Raw genomic sequence first — 17,628 nt, forward strand, 5'->3', positions numbered from 1 at the left:
TGTGAAAGAAAGCGATGCACGCATGCCATGGTTTAGAGTCTTGTACTTCCTCGGCCACGTCACCTGGATACTGGAACTGTGCCCACCCCTTCGACGCCCTCAATCCTGTCATTAACCAATCAGCTGCTTCCGCTATTGATTGACATGCTTTAAAGCTAGTGACAGGCTTTGCTCCCAAAAGACACCGCTGAGGTGGAACTCCTCAGCGAAACAACTTGTCCTTCTTTCAAAATTGCATACGATGTCTATATAAGTGGAAGAGCCCAGCTGGCGGCTGTACAGAATGATAGAATTAGCTACAACCCTCATGCTTTTTGCTTTGCATTAATCAGATGGCACTCATGCCCTTTTTCCTTTGCTCCCCAGAGCTCTGCTAATTGACCAGTGGTGAAATAAGATCAGGGTTACACCTGATAAAATATGCATCCTGGACTGGTATTACTGCTGTGGCAAACGCACAGCAAGGCACAGTAAAGCAAAGAGAAAGTTTAGGGTAAGGCAAGCATGATAAAACACTGAGGGCTATCAGTGATGGAAATAAGACTATGGTAATAAGGTTTTACTATACGTTTAAAAAGACACACCTGAGCTTGTTACCTGTACACTGTGGCTAATCAAGCTCGTAGAAAACCTGGAATGGGTGAAACTGCTATGCAATAAGAGTCTTATTACCCTGAGGTAAGGCAAAACATTATAAAGAAATATCCCTAATGCATAAGAAAATGCAAAGTATACTGTAAACTTTTCCATTAGTACTAAAAGGATTTATCCAAAGAAGCAGAATTGTGGTTACTTTTTGTATTTACATTCCATGTAGTGTATAATCTGGTGATGCCTGTGTCTATATCTTCAGTAGCATGCCGATAGATTAGCAGGGGTCTCCTACCCTGGTCCTGGAGAGCCCCAATCCAGCAGGTTTTATAGGTGTCTTTGGCTACAGATCTGGAACACCTGTTAATCTTGACTAATTAAGGCAATAACTGGTTCAATTAAGCAGCAGAGATTGGTTGAAACGAGCAACCAGAAGCCCCAGTAGCTCGCCAGGACCTGGGCTGGAGACCCCCGGACTACAGTATAGCATAGTACAGTATAGTAGACTCTCCAACTTTATTACAAAAGCAGGAAAATACATTGGCAATTACATGCACTCAGAAATAAAACAGCATTAAAAAGAAACTGAATTAAACAGAAATCAATTCATCTGTTTCCCCCACACTTGCATCCTGACAGTTTTTACTTACAGCAGAATTCCAGTGTCCAGTGTTTTTAAAATTGGACCCCTTAGCTTGAAAATAAATTGCAGCAATAACTACAACAGCAACAACAAAAATGATTCTGGCTGCATGAAAACACGTCAATTAAGCAGCAGGCAGGCAGGCGTTTGCAGGCTTTGTTTTAATAAAAGATTCTTTATTGTTTCTTAAGAGGGGTGTTCAACCTAAACCAGTTACATTAGGTGGTGGTCAAATAAAATGAAATTACCAGCACTGAGCATTTGCAATTTAACTAGACAGGCTTTTCTTGGGGCTGCGGAGAAATGAACACGCCACGCTTGTGGACATTGATTCTTGGTAACCTTATCAAGTGAGATTAAGGCTTGAGAAAGTGATGAACTAGCTTGTACAAAGAAAAGGTTCAAACAAATTGAACCAAGTATCTGTTCTGAACTGCAGAAGCGCAGGGTCACAGGTAAAGTCTCTATATAGCCTAGCTTCCTGATACAGACATAAGTGGTATTACAATATATTATGGATTACCACATATATTGTGTAACACATGTGTGAAACTATATATAGTTTGTAAATATATTTAACAATATACTGTATATTATATTGACAAATATATTGCGCCATACATGAAAAGTGGCATTAGCCTATCTGTATATTTTCCCAACATATTTCACTATATAATTCAAAACAATACATCTGTATTTTTGAAAGTAGAAGAAAATATTGCTTTTCATTAAATATAAATAAATAAATAAATAAATAAAAACACATACAGTAAGATAATGCTCCAAACTGTTACAAGTTTTGGAAAGACAACAAAGCTCACTACCTCCCTCATGTGTTATAAAAGGATATTGCACTACAAACCAAATCTACAGTATGCACCACGTGTAGCAATTGTGTATAACAATGCAGGAGTCGATACACGTTTATTGTTTGATGTAATTAAATAATATTTAACGTTTAAAGGCTTGCTTTGCTTGTATTTGGAAACAGTATGTAACCCTGCTTTCTGGAGGTAGCCTAATATTATAATTATATTAAAGCTCAAACAACGTTGACAGCTTTGCAAAAAAAAAAAAAAAAAAAAACTAAAAAAAAAAAACCTGTATATTAATATACAACGAATGTGTATAATATGAATTTGTCAATGCTTTATTTAACCCCGAGCTTTACAGCGACATGTTTTTTAATCATTAAAAAGTGTGGTTGAAAAACCAAACAAAGCAAAAAGCATTCATTAATTTAAACTATGTGAATAGTGAATATTTATAGATAACATTTAAAAGTTTACATCCACCGGTGCTTGCCAGTGTAAATGTGATAATCCAGCTATCACCACTGCCTGTTTAAAAAAATAATTAAATCAATAACCAGCTTGGGGTTGTTTGGGTTCGTGATGCAGTTTGTATCGATTCCTAAACCAGTTAAAAGTCACATATATAAACATTAACGGCACTCACTGACCTTGTTTTCGGCGGCTTTTAAAAACACTAACATATCATTCTTTGGCGTTTAATATATTTGTTCATATTGCAGTTTAGTGCTTACAATTCGAACGGATTGTTTCACGGTCCCACTAATCTTGGGCTACCTAATACATCTTTAGGCTGATCAGTGTCTGTGAAACCAGCCGTTTTAATAGTGTGCGTTTCTTAAACCAGTTCCTATGGAAGTTACTAGACGCATAGATTCATTATAAGTAATATCTCAGTAAGGATGCTGTAAGAGAGGGCTTCTCTGCTCCAGAAAGGCGAAATACTTATTGACAGTCCAGTTTGTTTACATGTCCTATATGGTACAGCTGGGGGCAAATGAAACATCAGTGAAGTACTACTTTAATTTCTCAAAATGTAACTAAAGCAGTATTTTGTGTGTGTGTGTGAAAATCTATTAATTACATTTACTTAAAACATCAACATGAAATGTATTAAATTATTAATTAGAATTTTTTCCCCCTGCAAACAAGCGCCAAACGCAGAGCGCAATTCTATCGTGAAAAAGTACCAACATAAATATGTATTTTCTGACTGGTAAATGGTCTCGGTCACTTTACTATACAGGGGAAAATAAACAACCCTGTTATATGGCCACTCTAAAACTATTAGAAGAGATAGAAAAATAAAAGCATTTCAGTTTTTTTTTACCTTCTGTATAATTATCATTATATCTATCTATCTATCTATCTATCTATCTATATATATATATATATATATTATATCATAATAGAATGCTCCCTTTATTTCTGTGTTCTATTGTCTCATATTATTTATTGTACTACACTGGTGCCTAGGCTACTTACATTTAAGTGTACGATGCACTCACTGCTTAACTAAAAGTTTGTGTCTTCCATTTTTCTATGCAGCTGTTCAACGGACAGGTGGAGGTGTGGCATTGTATCAATGTATTATATATATATATATATATATATAATTAGGAAAGTGAAATATTGATTTATAAAAAAACAATACACTGCATAACTACTGTACCTCCAATGTTTTGATGTGCGATAAATGCAAGTTGTTATTGACTGGTATTAAAAGTTAGACAGGTAGAAGTAAATGTCATAAGCCTGCAGCGAATACTATGCAGGTCGTAGAGACTTACTATAATTGTGGGCAATGCTAATGCTTTATTGGAAAGCACCACAGCAAAGCAGTTTAAAATTCTGCAATGCTCTGCAATAACAGACCAGTTAAACACAATCTCCTTATTCCTATAAATAAAGTTATAAAAACAAAGTGTGTAACAGAAACAAAGTTTATTCAACTCCTTAGTAAAAGGAAGTGTAACACTTAGGCCACTTAAAAATCCTGCACATTAAAGCATTTATATATAAAAATGAAAAAAAATATTAATAATAATAATAATAATAATAATAATAACAATAATAATAATATGCATAATATGCATAGTATTGACATTATTTTTACCTCCAAAAAAATTTAACTGTGGCGGCTAAGTGAAGGAATTAAAAAAAAATTAAAATAATAATGTTATGTCTAGACCCTGAGATCATTTATCTTGTGACTGGGACAGAATGGTTTGAAATGTCAAGATCCTGCAATCATGTATCACCTGATCTCGACAGAACACGTTTCTATTGACTTATCCTCCACTGTCCTTAATGAGCCACTGTATCGAAGTCTCTCGTGTTCTATTGGAAATGGTGTGCAGTGCGAGCCAGTGACTTCACGGTCAGTCTTCCTTCTTGTCCGAGGCACTGTCCTCCGCTTCAGGGCTGACTGTATTAGTGGGAGGTGCTGCCGCTGGGTCCGTGTCCCCCGAGTGCAGTGCGTGGTGCCTCTGGAGCTCAAGGTAAGTTGTAAATAACTTGCCGTACTCCGGGTGCTTCAGAGCAAAGTCTTCAAACTCAGCTGTGGAGAGAAAACACCACAGAAACATTTGCTAGAGAAATGGATGTTCACCCCGTCTGGCATTATATATACCGCACTATAAGTTTCCATCCCTTTCTGTCACCAATTATTAGCTTCATTTTTAGAAATTTGAAAAACACTGTGTGAACTCTATGGATTTCTGAGCAGTTGCACTGCCATAACTTAAAAAAAAACACATGCATACATAGATAGGAAACTTAAAATGGTACAATTATGCACGCAGTGACTGAAGGGCATATTGAGCATGCGTGTATCCAGATTACTGTGTAAATCAAAGGCCAACACCTTTGGTAATTACTACTTGCAGAAAGTGTTTGCTCTCTGCAGTCCAGCTGCCACTCCCTCTTCCGCACTTACTGTATGTAATCTTTCCCGAGCCGTCTGCGTCTATGTCTTGGAAGAGCTTTGTGACGTCCAGGTCAGGCACCCCCAGCGAGGAGCGTAGCAGGGAGGTGAACTCCTCCTGTGTTATTCTCCCGTCATCGTCCACATCGAAGAGCTGGAAAAATGAGTGTGTTTGCATACCCAGTACAGTAATTACTGTTGCTTCCCAATAGTGTTCCCAGAACTAGTGTCAAAACGGAGTCCTGGGGATATGGACTATACAGCAGATTGCTGTTGATTCCATTTCGCTGTACAGGAGTCCTCAACGTGTGAATCATTCCTATTGCACAGTACTCTCTATATCGCAGGTACGGCTTTTAAATACAGAAAAAAATCACAATGTCGGATATTTACATGCTCTGTAGCAATAGCCAGAATAGGTACCGGTTTTGCTTGTGTTGTGGCTGCAGCAGACATACTCATTTTGTCATGCGAGTTCGGATCTGTGGGACAAACCAATGGAGGAAAGCCTCAGGGACTGCAGGAGCAGGGAGATGCTCGTACCTGACTGGAGAGCGGTATTTGAGAACTCTGTGGCTTCACAGAGGAGCTGGGATTTGGTGCAGGTTGTAGGTTCCACATGCTCTTACCCCCCCAAAAAAAACATTCCAGGTTTTTTGTTTCAACCACAAACCTAAATATATTTTTTAAACATGCATTGTTTTCCGGGGCAAAAAAAAAAGCCAGGACTTTCAGACAGCCCTCTGAGACTTTAAACAGTAGCTGCAATGATTACTTTAGAGCAGGGGTGTCTAATCAGACAGGTGGAGATGCTGCATTGTATCAAATCGCTTATATAGTGTGTGTGCGTGTGTGTTGACTCCAACAGGATGTGTTAAAATGTGACCTGTTTTTATTTAGATTGAACTGCATTAATATGCACAAGGGAACCGTGTTCTATGAAATAAACCTCTTTAGTGTCTGGATGGAGGTTTAATTGGTTCAATTAAACAATTTAGAACAGGGTTGGAACAAAGACCAGGACTGGAAGGGCCAACTTTGGCCACCCCAGCTCTCAAGTACATGTGCATCTCCACACCGCAATGAAAACAAAAAAAAGAGTGAGCTGATTGAATAAGGACCTGGAGGACCATGGTTGAAGACTACTGCCCTAGAAGACTCCACTGTTCCTTGATCTAGAAGCATCATACAGTTATGGTTGTCTTACGCAGTCATTTGAATTACCTTAAATAACATCTGGATTGTGCCCTTGGTGTTGGCAGGTCTACACAGTACGGTTAGACCAATCACATATTCCCTGAAGTCTACTGTGCCATCTCCATTCTGCAGGAAAGAAAAACATGAGAACACAGACATTGTTTTTTCTTCTCCTTTGACACCATTAAACAGATTTGAAATGATTTTGTCTTGTAATTAGATCATTAAAATCGAAATGTCACAGCCAGATAGAGGATAAAGAGAGATCTAGGGTCTAAAGAATGATCACAGAAGATGTACTGATGAAACTCCATGAAAATCTGTTCTGTTAATCAAATATCATAAAGACTAAACACCCAATAAACGAGTTACAATTGCGATCACAATGTTCCTATTAAAACAGCATTAAAAAGACAAGTGTTTTATAATACTGTATCTTAGATAACACAAAACATTAGAGGCAGAAACTAATGACACATTATACAACCATTCTCTGTTGTTCTGTGAAAACTACAGCCCATAAAAGCACAAAAATACAGAACCATAAACAGACGAATAGAACTAATTAAATCAACAGAAATAGATTATTTATCTTCACTAATAAGTTTGTTACCAGCAGAACAAGCTTTACTGTAACTATGCTACTGCCCTGCTTTTGGGCATTGGGCTATGAAAGTAATTTGTTTTTATTAACAAGATAAAAAGCAAGAACACTGGTTTCTAACCCTTGTTTGCCACTCCTTTCGCGTCTGATTGCTGGCATTATAATGTACGTTTTTTTTTTTTTTTTTTTTTAAATGTTCTAATAAATTCCAGCTGCGACTTGTCTTGGCTGGGTAAGGGCTGATCAAATCAACCCCCAAGAAGAGAGGACAAGCGTTTCGACTCGTGGAGCTTTAACCCAGTTAATACTGGAATCCCCTCAGTGTGAAGGTGCAGATAAAGACAGAAATGCAAGAGTAAATACCAACCCTGTCGAACAGTGTGAACAGCTCATTCAGAGCTGGACTGATGGGCAGCTTAAGGAACTTGGCAAATTCTTCGATCCCAATTCGTCCGCCTTTAGATTCATTTGCGATTGCTGCAAAGCCCTCCAGCTCTTTCTTGATGTTATCCCATTTCAAGCTTGAAATGTGTTTTAAAAAGAGTAAGACAAAAAACAGGTAAAATGCTTTGGAAATTGAGAATAAATCTATCTGTCCCTAAAACAGTTGGATAAAAATGTCATGATCTTCAGGCTTAATTAAATTAATCCAAATGGGTTTAATTTATATATTAACTGTGACTGTACCACTACAATTTGCCTTACAGTCTCATAAGTCCCCATCAATATTTGAAAATGTTATCATCAAAGCCAAAAGCGAAGACAGAAGACGCCTAATTAAAAGATAACAATAAAGAAAATTAGATTATTAGATAATTAAATAATAATTTGCGACACAACAGCATAAAGCTGAGAAAAAAGGAAACGGGATATTGAAACTGCAGTCACTCACTTTAGCTTCCTGCTGATCTTGGTGAATTCTACTAATCCTGCTTCCATAGGCAGGGTCAGCTCTCCTGCAGAAATCATGAGCCGGCAGTCTTCGTAAGTGTGATCTGTAACGGGCACACCCAGGGCTCTGCAACACACACGCACACGCACGCAACATAGCTTTTAAACTGGAGCTTACTCGTGCCAATTTATACAAAGAGGGTACTTAGGGGGTAACAAAGTAATCAATGAGTGACAAACACTCAGGGGAGGAGATGGTCCCAAGCTGTCTATGTCTTTACTCATGAGCTGATTATTTTTGAGTTCCCTGCGAAGAGCCGTTCTATTTTCTGTTTATACATCAATTTCATGCAGTAGTTTATTGTGGCGGGCTCTGAATTCAAAGCTTGGCGAAGCCGCTCTCGTTTCTTTAAGGAAAGGCTTTTGAGGTCTTGAAAGCTAGTGTTTACCACAGCTAATCTAATAAACCTGGGTTTATCATGCAGGATGGGGTGAAGGAGTGGCAACCACGAATAAGCTGCAATGCACTCTCTACTAGATTATACACAGTTACACACCGTTAAGAAACACAAAATGGACAGGCACTTCAGGTGTTTTTAAATTTAGCATTACATGTCAGTAAAACTGTCACTTTTGTTCACAGAACTGCATTGTAAGATGCATGCAAATAAGAAAGGTCAATGCAACTGAATAAGCAAATAATGTAAACAAGTACGAGTTAGGAAACAGTGATATACTTTTGCAAGAACACTAACTTTTGCATACATTCAAAACATTTTAGAAAACAATCAAAATAATCAAGTGGAGCTGTAGTGTGCAGCGAGGAGGAGGTATTTGACTGGACCGTTCTTACGTGGCCATTGTGTCCCTGACTCTGTTTGCAAACAAGGATGGCAACTGCTTCTCTTCTTCAGTGGGAACGTGCGGAGGTAGAAACTAGGAGGGCCAACAAGAAAACAAACAATTGCAAGGATCAGTGTTGCTCTGTTTCTTGATTGAATCGAGCCCTCAGTCAGATCTGCATGGCTTGGACATTACAAAGCTTTTCTTACCTCGACCTCCACGTTTGTATACAACTGGCTCAGTGTCAGTAACAAGATATCTCTCCTACAAAACAACACAGAAAGACGCAACATTAACCCCTGCATTGGAGAACACTGCACACATTCAAAGCAATTCTGTGCTTTCAGTAATTACTAAGCTTTAGCAGATGAGCATGGAAAAACAATACACAAGTAAAATGACCTTTCGTAATACCACAAACATTTCCTATAGTCTTTCGGAATGCTGTAAATGTTTGGGATATGATCAATGAAAAATAACTTCAAAGGTTAAAAAGCACAAACCCCCTTGTCTCTGGTTAGGCTCTGGAGATCGATCTTTCTATTTCTGTGCATTTCTATGTTGATCTTCTCAAGACTCTAATGTGGAAGTCCTCGTAAAGTTTAGAAACACTAAAAGAAACTTAACAAATTCAACGATAAAGGTTTCATTCGTAAGTCTTTCTCAATGTCAATGCTAACTTCAAAGCAGTCTACAATTACCACTACACACATTTTTTGAAAGTATTTATTTAAAATGTACAGAGATGGGAGCTCCCGAGTGGCGCATCCAGTAAAAGCACTTGCGCAGAGTGCAGGATGCGCCCTGTAGTCTGGATGTCGCCAGTTCGAGTCCAGGCTATTCCTTTGCCTACTGAGGACGGGAGCTCCCAGGGGGCTGCGCACAAATGGCCGAGCGCCGCCCGGGGGAAGGGAGGGTTAGGTCGGCCAGGGTGTCTTCGGCTTACCGCGCACCAGCGACCTCTGTGGTCTGGCCGGGCGCCTGCGGGCTTGCCTGTAAGCTGCCCAGGGCTACGTTGTCCTCCAACGCTATAGCACTGGGTGGATGCATGTTGAGTCAGCAGTGTGTAAAAAAGCAGGCGGCTGACGGCACACTCTTCAGAGGACAGCCCCTCCCGAGTCAGCGCAGGGGTGGTAGCGGTGAGCTGAGCTAAAACAAAATAATTGGACACTACTAAACTAGGGAGAAAATAACAAAAAAACACTAATTGGCAACTACTAAATTTAAAATAAATAAATAAATAAAATGTACAGAGATGTAAAGATAACTGAGCTGGACTGTGACTTTTTACAATGCAGAAAGCGGTTTCAAATTACAGCTCTAAGTCTTTCTCGATGTCAATGCTAATTTCAAAACCTTCTACAATTACTGCTGCGCACATTACTTAAGATGCACAGATATAGAGAAGTAAAGATAACCGATGCAGAGATGTAAAGATAACTTTGCACTGCAGAAGGTGGTACCAAATTATAACCACTTCCTCTCTGTCAAAAGCTCTCCTCCGACTGCTCCGTCTGATACATGCAGGCATGTTAATAAGACTCTTACTGCATAGCAGTTTCGCCCACTCCAGGTTTTACTATAAGCATGATTAGCCACAGCGTACAAGTAACAAGTTCAAGCGAGTCGCATTAAACTCATAGTAAAACCAGGAATGGATCAAACTGCAGTGCATCCCTGAACCACTTACGCCTTGTATCCTTGCCAGGTCCAGGTCACTGTGTCCTGAAATTAAAGATCGGTGCATGCGTAAGTGAAAATAATTAGTGGAAATGTTAAGAAATGAGAAAGCCTCAAGTGGCATGGCATTGCATTGCAGCTGCTATACATCAGCAGGTTTATCCAAACAGAGGCTGGGTTTGCGATGACACTTACGTGTCTGTTTGGATATCTGAGCAACACTGGCTGCACTGGTACTCCAGGTATAAAGGCGCCTACAGTAATAGAAGCAGACAGAGTTACTGGAGCATTCCTGACCATTATTAGCAATACCAACAGAATGATAAAAACACAGTCATTCTGTGAAACCACGAATTGAACCAAAGGATTACATCTTGTATCCTTATTACTACATGAACAGTCAATCATAAATTGTGAGAGGAAACTGTAACATGGTTTCAATAGCCGAATTGTCCCAAGAATGAGGTCCCGTTATATGCAGCCCTCAGTGGTGCTCTCATTGTTAGTATATAATCTCTTACAGGGCAATGCAACACATAATCTCTCTCACCTTGTTTAAAAGTGATGAGACAAGAACGATTTGTGCAGGTCCCTTCAGGAAAAATCAACACCTTTAAAACAAACAAGAAATAATAATAAAAGATGAGTTCAGCTGAGAGAGCAAAACGAAACTATAGACTTCTGAAAACTGAAAAAGGGACCCTTTGGACATTCTGTATACTAAAAACAGGCCACAATATACAATATATTCCAAATAACAGAACGCTCCCTCAAAACTGTGCTCGCGATTCAATCAATCGTTTTCTTTTTTTCTCATCCGGTTTCTTATTCACGGGAGATTACTTGCATTGTAACTAATTTATTTTTTCTCGCCTAGAAATCCCTACAGGTTAACTCCCTCTGCCTCACACACAGTATTTCCTCATCTCTTCTAATTGTGGCAAAGTGCCCCGCCCCTGTGTGCATTTGTGTGATATGTGTATGTATGTTGCGTGTGTATGTTAATGTTGGTGTATAGATTGGTACACGGGATATAAACGGGTCTGTGTTTCACGTGTGTTTAAAAAGTGTAGATTTGTATTTAGGCACGAGGAGAGCACAAATCACTTCACGTGCTGGTTAAATGTAATATGTGAGCACGGGGTTGCACAGAATTAATTCACGTGCTGGGATTCAAGTGAATAATTAATTAGTAATTGAATCCCAGCACAATAGTATATATAGACGCACATTTCTTGCACTCAGGGTTGGTGTTCGGTGAGTGGAGAACGAGTGTGGAGAAGGAGAGTTAAAATAAGAACGGAAGAACGTAAATATAAAGTAAATAGTGTTTTCACTCACCGTGTTTGTTCGTCCCTGTTTGTTAGTGTCTGTCCGTTTTGTCTACCTGTTTATTTTGGCGTGAAGTGCCGTGTCCCGTGTTTTGTGCTGTTTTCAACCCTTTTATTTGTTAATAAACGCTGAGTGCAGCCATTGCACTCAGCTCATCATCAACCACTGTCTTTGTTTTGAATTCCTGTCTGGTCTGACGCCACCCACTCTGGCCGTCTTTGTGACATAATTCACCTGGGGTTTTGGTTTCTCTGTGTGTGTGTGTGTGTGTGTGGCAGTGCCACAGTAAAAGCTGCACATGATTTGTGTTATTGGGTTACTGTGTGCTTAAACAACACGCTACTGTTCCGTAGGGGGACACTTCTCAAGAAGATCACACTGTTTATAAAGGAACTTGCTCACCTGAGGCCATTCCCCACATGACGTGGCTCGTCTCTCGATCTCTAAAATCGTATTCTTTCGAGAATCAGGATCGAGACGAGACACCAACACAGGCTGAAGACAGCGCAGGAACCCTGGGTTTTAAAAAGAAAGAAATAAATGACCTGAAAAAAATAAATGGTAAAATGCTCCCAACAAATCATACAATTGTCAGCACCCATTCTTTAATCAAAGTAATGAAACAGTTCAAGTGTATTCTATGATACGATGATTACTGCAGAGACCCTCTGCAGTAATCTTCTATAAACATTAATGACATTCTAATAGACAAGACACTTACAGACACATCAGGAATGCTCCTCTGTACAAATTAAAGTCCAACTCTGTTTGTTAGCCTGTCTTGACAATACATACATTACGTTTAATCGATGGTGTTTGGTTAGCCTCCCAACACAACGCTGCAGTGTGCCTGGTTTTCAACACACACACTTAGAGAGATTATAAAAGGTTGCAGTGGTCTGAAACTACAAAGCTGATCCTTAAGAGAAATTCCAAGGCTCTTGGAATCTTAATAAACATTTCCTCAAACAAACGTTCAAATAAAATAAACAAGCAAACAGAACTGGAACTCACTGCCGAAAACTGGAGTGGCTAAATTTTCTGAACGAGACACGGTTGAGGGAAGCCCAGCAATAACACACACGATCCCATCGAAGAAGCTGGAATGAGGGGCCACAGCAAGGATGGGGGCCTCTTTACTGCTCACCCTCTTCCCCTTCACTGTCATTCTGAAGCCCATGAAGAAGAAGAAGGCTCGACCGGCACAGCTCACCACAGCATGCCCCAGACATCTGGAACACAAGGCAGCAGGACAGTCAGGTCAGGCAGAGAGGTGCTGTTACCATACAGCCTGCAGAACTACTAAACCCTCAACAGTACTAAAAAAAAAAGTGTTCGTTGAAAAATAAGTTTTATTCATAAGCGGTTTCCTTTCAAACTGACTTGCCCGCCATGCAACAATATTTTAGAATTACGCATTCTAATAATGTAGTGAATAAGGCTGTCTAGATGATATCCCGGCACTAGACCAACACAGTTAGGATATGAACTTGGTGCAATTTAGTGATTTGTTTTTCTGCCTACCATTCCTGAACCTAGGATGAAATGCAAGAGAAGGTATTTTATTGGTTTTGAATGAGTGTCAGACATAACTTCGAACTCTGATGTACATTCAGAGTCACAGCAAGGTCCCAGAGTGAGAATGCGAGTGCTGACTGAGAGGCCAAGTGAAGGCTGCAGTACTAATCTGATAAGCTCGATCACACTGGAGGCTTAGGCATGGCCAGATGGTGTGGAGCACAGGAGAGAGAGAGAGAGAGAGAAAGAGAGAGAGAGAGAGAGAGAGAGAGAGAGAGAGAGAGAGAGAGAGAGAGCATGCCCTAGTGAAAACGATGAATAAATCATTACCTGAAATAAAGCAGGCACAAATTAAAAATAATATTGCATTCAAACAAACATTAATATACTGGACTTCATGCCATGCCGAATTCTGATATTTTAAAATACTTTTCGGTAACGGGCACTTTTTATGTGCAATGAATGTAAATACATTTCTTTCATTCTCTAGCAAGTTTAAACACGCACCTGTATTTGCAGGGTAACTCTGATGCATCAGTGGTTTTGCTTTGCTACAGAACAGCGTATGAAACTGTCCCGTCCCAAAGCCCTCTAATCTTCAGGAAGTATTAAAGGCAGGACGCTGATGCACAAAAGGCGCTCTACCACACTCTTAATCTTGTTGACTGTTTACTGTGCATTTAAATAGTACACATAATCCAGACCATGCAATTCAGCAAAAAGGGAGGCAATGCATGGTATACGTTTGAGTTCAGTATTACACAAAGCCACCATACCTCTCTGTCTCATCCCAAGTGAACAGCAACACAGTTAAAAGCAAGTAGCTTTAAATATCATTCCCATTATTTCCCTTACAATTGTATGGTGTTTGCAATCATTCCAAGGAATAATAATAATTTTTCTTGAAATCTACCTGTAACTGGCTTTGAACAGGTTTGAACTTATCTGGATAATCTTAAGTACCGGGCGTTCCTTGTTCCATTCACACCGTGACAATATAATCTTGCAACGCCCAGCCCCATCTACTCTACATGTATGCAGAGCAAGAGAGAGAGCAGGTGGGGCAAGCAGGTCTTTTCATTATCTCACACACAGTGATGTGCTAAAAGACCGAAAAGGTTTCAATCATAAAGCAAGGGTGTCATGTAATTGGAGTGTAAAGCAGAATTCTAGCTGCTGTCTAATTCAAGTGTTGAGAAGCCTTGCAAACAACAGCTGCAAGACGACCGTACTCAGATAAATAATTTATTTTAACTACAGTGCCTAACATATACTGTGTAACTTAATGCACATGTTGTTTGCCTAAAGACAGTGCTGAGAGTTGCATGTGTTACGACTGCTGTGTACACCATGCCTTATGACAGAGCAGTACTGACAGCGTGAGATTCTGACTGTGCCATTTACCATACAAGATGCATTTCGTTCTTAATACTGCAGCTTGCAGGAGTTGCATGTGCTCAAGGATATTTGAAAGCAAGTGCAAGTGGTGGGCCAAATGTCTTTGAGCCTGGTGTGGAGGTGCACTGCAGTTTATGAGCAAGATGATGACAAATGAGAACGCAAAATGAAGTCGCCTCAAAACTGTGAGGAATACCAAGGCTTAAAATAGATGTGCGTGTTCTAACTGCTTTAAATTGCAACAAGGGCACACAATTCACACATTCCTTGGACTGCAAAGAGGCGAGTTAACTAGCAAAATTAATAATCCCTGCCTAAGGGCTTCTCCTAGCTCAGCCCGACACACATGGTCACTGTTTTTTTTATCAGACCATTTCCTATCACACTCATTCTGCTCCGATCAGATATGTCAGTTTGTGTGACTTCTCATACCACTTCCTCTTTTTTTTTTAAGCCAAACATCAGCAGTCAGCTTTTGAACACTGATGCAACTGCAGTTATAAAGGGGACACTTTCTCATGGCCTGGTTCCAAAATAGACATTACTTATCAATCAGCTCCTTTGAGATGAACCTTACAGTAAACACTGGTTTTAGGAACGCTGTGATTGGGCTTGTGAGCTTTCTAAGCAGCACACCAGATTCTACGTGGGGTCCTAATAGCTGCTCTACAGGAAGTGGATTTATAGTGTGGTGGTGGTGGGACATAGTGAAAAGTCTTAAACTAAACAGCCAATGCAATTACAAAGGACTTTTGTTATTATTTAGAACACAGTCAAACTTGGATCAGACCAATGTTCTGTGCAATATAAATTGACACTAAACAAGAATTCCGTTGTGGATTCTCTGAGGGTTAAACATGGTGATGCAGATCACACCCTTTGCTTCTTTGGCCCGATGAGAGAAAGCCGTCCTACCTTCTCCACCCTTTAATGGGCTGTCTGGTTCCTTTGGTGGGACCGCACAGAGTGGCAATGGCTGCCAAGGGCCAGGACAGCACCAGGAGAACAGTAAGGCACAGCACTCGCAGAGGAACCAGTACTGACCCAACCAAGAGGAGCTGGAGAGAGATACAAAAACATACATGCCTACTTCAACAGATATGTACTGTGTGTGTAATGGTAACAATAACATGGAGAAATAGAATATGGAAAAATATATCGCAATAAGAGATAATAAGTGCTTGTCAAATTATTTTTAACATAAAAATATATGCCATAATTTATGTAATGATAATAAAATAAAAAAAGATATATTTGTAGTCTTGCTATATTGCAATATCCATGCACTTCCTAAAACGGTCAGCGATGTAGCAATCTCGGATTACACAACAGTATACTGCATGTGTCACACACACACACACACACACACACACACACACACACACACACACACACACACACACACACACACATTACTTATATATTATTTCCTTACCACTTAAAAATAATGATAATAAATACAATACAAAAAAAAACATAAAACAAAACTATAAAAGTATTATTTAAACTAAAATAATGTACATATGTAATGTACGGCATATCCCTTAAAGAGATCTCTAATGTTTAAAAGTTACTCTAGCGAATCACACTCTTAAGATACTTGTAATCGCGACGCTTCAAACAACACTGAGATATAGCTTACTCTGATTTTATCTGCCGTTGTCAACTGAATTTCTTGCACGAAGGGATTAAGCACCGCCGGGGGGAACAGGGATTCCTGTCTCGGCAAAGCAAACACCCTCTGCGGCATCCTAGCAGAGTAAATTCACGGCGTCTTTCAAAGTAACATAAACTCGAACAGTGCGCTCCTCAACCTCTGAGTGTTCTTACTTCCTAAAACGCACCATCCCCGCCCCTGCCCTGCAGCCCTGAGTGTGGATCACTCCTACTAGCAGCAGCAGCAGCAGCAACATCACCACCGCCCGGAACATGAGTAACCCCTCTTCACAAATTCACAGACGCGCACTAAACAAGGCATGTAATACTTCCATTGGACAGCAGGTGGCGCGTTGGTTTTTTCTATTAGTGGTACCCCTTGATGACTGAATTAATAATGTTTCCGAGGCCCCTCCAATAATGGTGCAGAAAAAAACCTTCCTAACCGATGCCGTCTGTCAATGCAGGCAATTAAAAAAGGGCCACGTCACTTAGCCTTTACTTCATTAAACATTGTGCAACAAATGAGAGAACACGTGCTGGTTATGTTAAAGGAGCCCAGTACGCAGAAGTTCCAAAACAACATTCTTGGAAAGGTATTTAAAAGTTTAGCAACATTTTATTTTTCCTTTCAGAAAAATATGACCTACCGGTATTTTTTAATTTTGTAATGTCCTGCACTCCACCAGCTGGTCAGTCCTATGCATCACACGCAAGTGTTTGTGTATGTCTTATACATGTCCTGGGGTGGCCTGCTGTCTGCTGTAGTGTACTGAAGTACCTCTCGTTGGACCCGGAGGGGGGGTGAGAGGCCCTTCCGAGGTGGGTCAGACCTGAAAAGCAGCTGGAGTTACAGACAATGCAGGACACACCCTTAATGAGTGATACGGCCAGGTTATGCAGCCTGCAGATCTAGACATGTCTACAGTGGAGCGAGCTGTGTAGGAATGTTCTTTAAAATATATTTTCATTACAAGGCTAATTTTAAGTTAGATTTTTTTTCTGAACTGTATCATCTTACAATTCCAGGATGTCTTTGTTATTAAAACCTATTTTGACTACTGTCATAAAAGAATGTATTTCATTGCCTGTGCAAGTTTATTTAAAATCAGCGCTGAGAGTTTCTGTGAGATTGTTATTGCATGTGACCAGTTTTTTTTTCTTTTTAAAGTTTATGTTCACAAAATGTTCTCTTTTTAAAATTATTTTAGGTTAAACTGCTTCGAAAACGAGTTGAAACTAATAAACCTAATTACATTGTTTTTAATTTGCAACTGTAACTGTGCTTGTACAACTGTAGCTTTGTAATTCTGTTATAGCGTCCATCGGCCAGGAGAGGGCAGTCTGCAGTGACAACCCGCACCCACAAAAAAAACCCAAACTAATTCAACTCTGTTTTGTGAAAGCCAGTGCTTCAGTGCAGAAGGGATGTGCTCAGCATTATGCACTGATATTATTGAATTTAAGAGCACATGGGTTTTGTCATTCCTCATTGGCTTCATGGCCGTATCAATCCATTGTGTATTGTCTATTTTCC

At 39.8% G+C, this 17,628-nt stretch overlaps 1 protein-coding gene across 3 annotated transcripts; it reads right to left on the bottom strand.

The window, feature by feature from the left end:
• Positions 1-3,975: 3,975 nt before the first annotated feature.
• LOC117424450 (lysophosphatidylcholine acyltransferase 2-like) lies at positions 3,976-16,758 on the bottom strand. 3 transcript variants are annotated; one of them, XM_058992864.1, is made up of 14 exons: positions 16,742-16,758; positions 15,351-15,493; positions 12,534-12,751; positions 11,922-12,034; positions 10,738-10,798; positions 10,383-10,441; positions 10,198-10,232; positions 8,717-8,771; positions 8,518-8,600; positions 7,666-7,791; positions 7,141-7,294; positions 6,197-6,295; positions 4,985-5,126; positions 3,976-4,606 (listed from the first exon to the last, which is right to left on the bottom strand). In XM_058992864.1, the coding sequence occupies exons 3-14, from the start codon at positions 12,697-12,699 to the stop codon at positions 4,428-4,430; spliced, it is 1,272 nt and encodes a 423-aa protein (XP_058848847.1). In that variant the 5' UTR covers positions 12,700-12,751; positions 15,351-15,493; positions 16,742-16,758; the 3' UTR covers positions 3,976-4,427. The 3 variants fall into 3 exon arrangements, with proteins under 3 accessions (XP_058848847.1, XP_033896679.3, XP_058848848.1); XM_034040788.3 differs by lacking the exon at positions 16,742-16,758 and adding an exon at positions 16,078-16,359; XM_058992865.1 differs by lacking the exons at positions 15,351-15,493; positions 16,742-16,758 and adding an exon at positions 13,545-13,683.
• Between the last annotated feature and the right edge of the window lie 870 nt (positions 16,759-17,628).

Source organism: Acipenser ruthenus, chromosome 19, assembly GCF_902713425.1.
Source record: "Acipenser ruthenus chromosome 19, fAciRut3.2 maternal haplotype, whole genome shotgun sequence".
Lineage (NCBI taxonomy): Eukaryota > Metazoa > Chordata > Actinopteri > Acipenseriformes > Acipenseridae > Acipenser > Acipenser ruthenus.

Excerpts from the sequence above, each read along its gene's own strand:
- LOC117424450 (XM_034040788.3), bottom strand. The coding sequence starts at position 16,185 with ATGCCGCAGAGGGTGTTTGCTTTGCCGAGACAGGAATCCCTGTTCCCC. Across the intron at positions 8,772-10,197 it reads ACCTGGCAAGGATACAAGGC|GAGAGATATCTTGTTACTGA; the intron begins GTAAGTGGTTCA and ends GTTGTTTTGTAG. Across the intron at positions 8,601-8,716 it reads ATACAAACGTGGAGGTCGAG|TTTCTACCTCCGCACGTTCC; the intron begins GTAAGAAAAGCT and ends TGGCCCTCCTAG.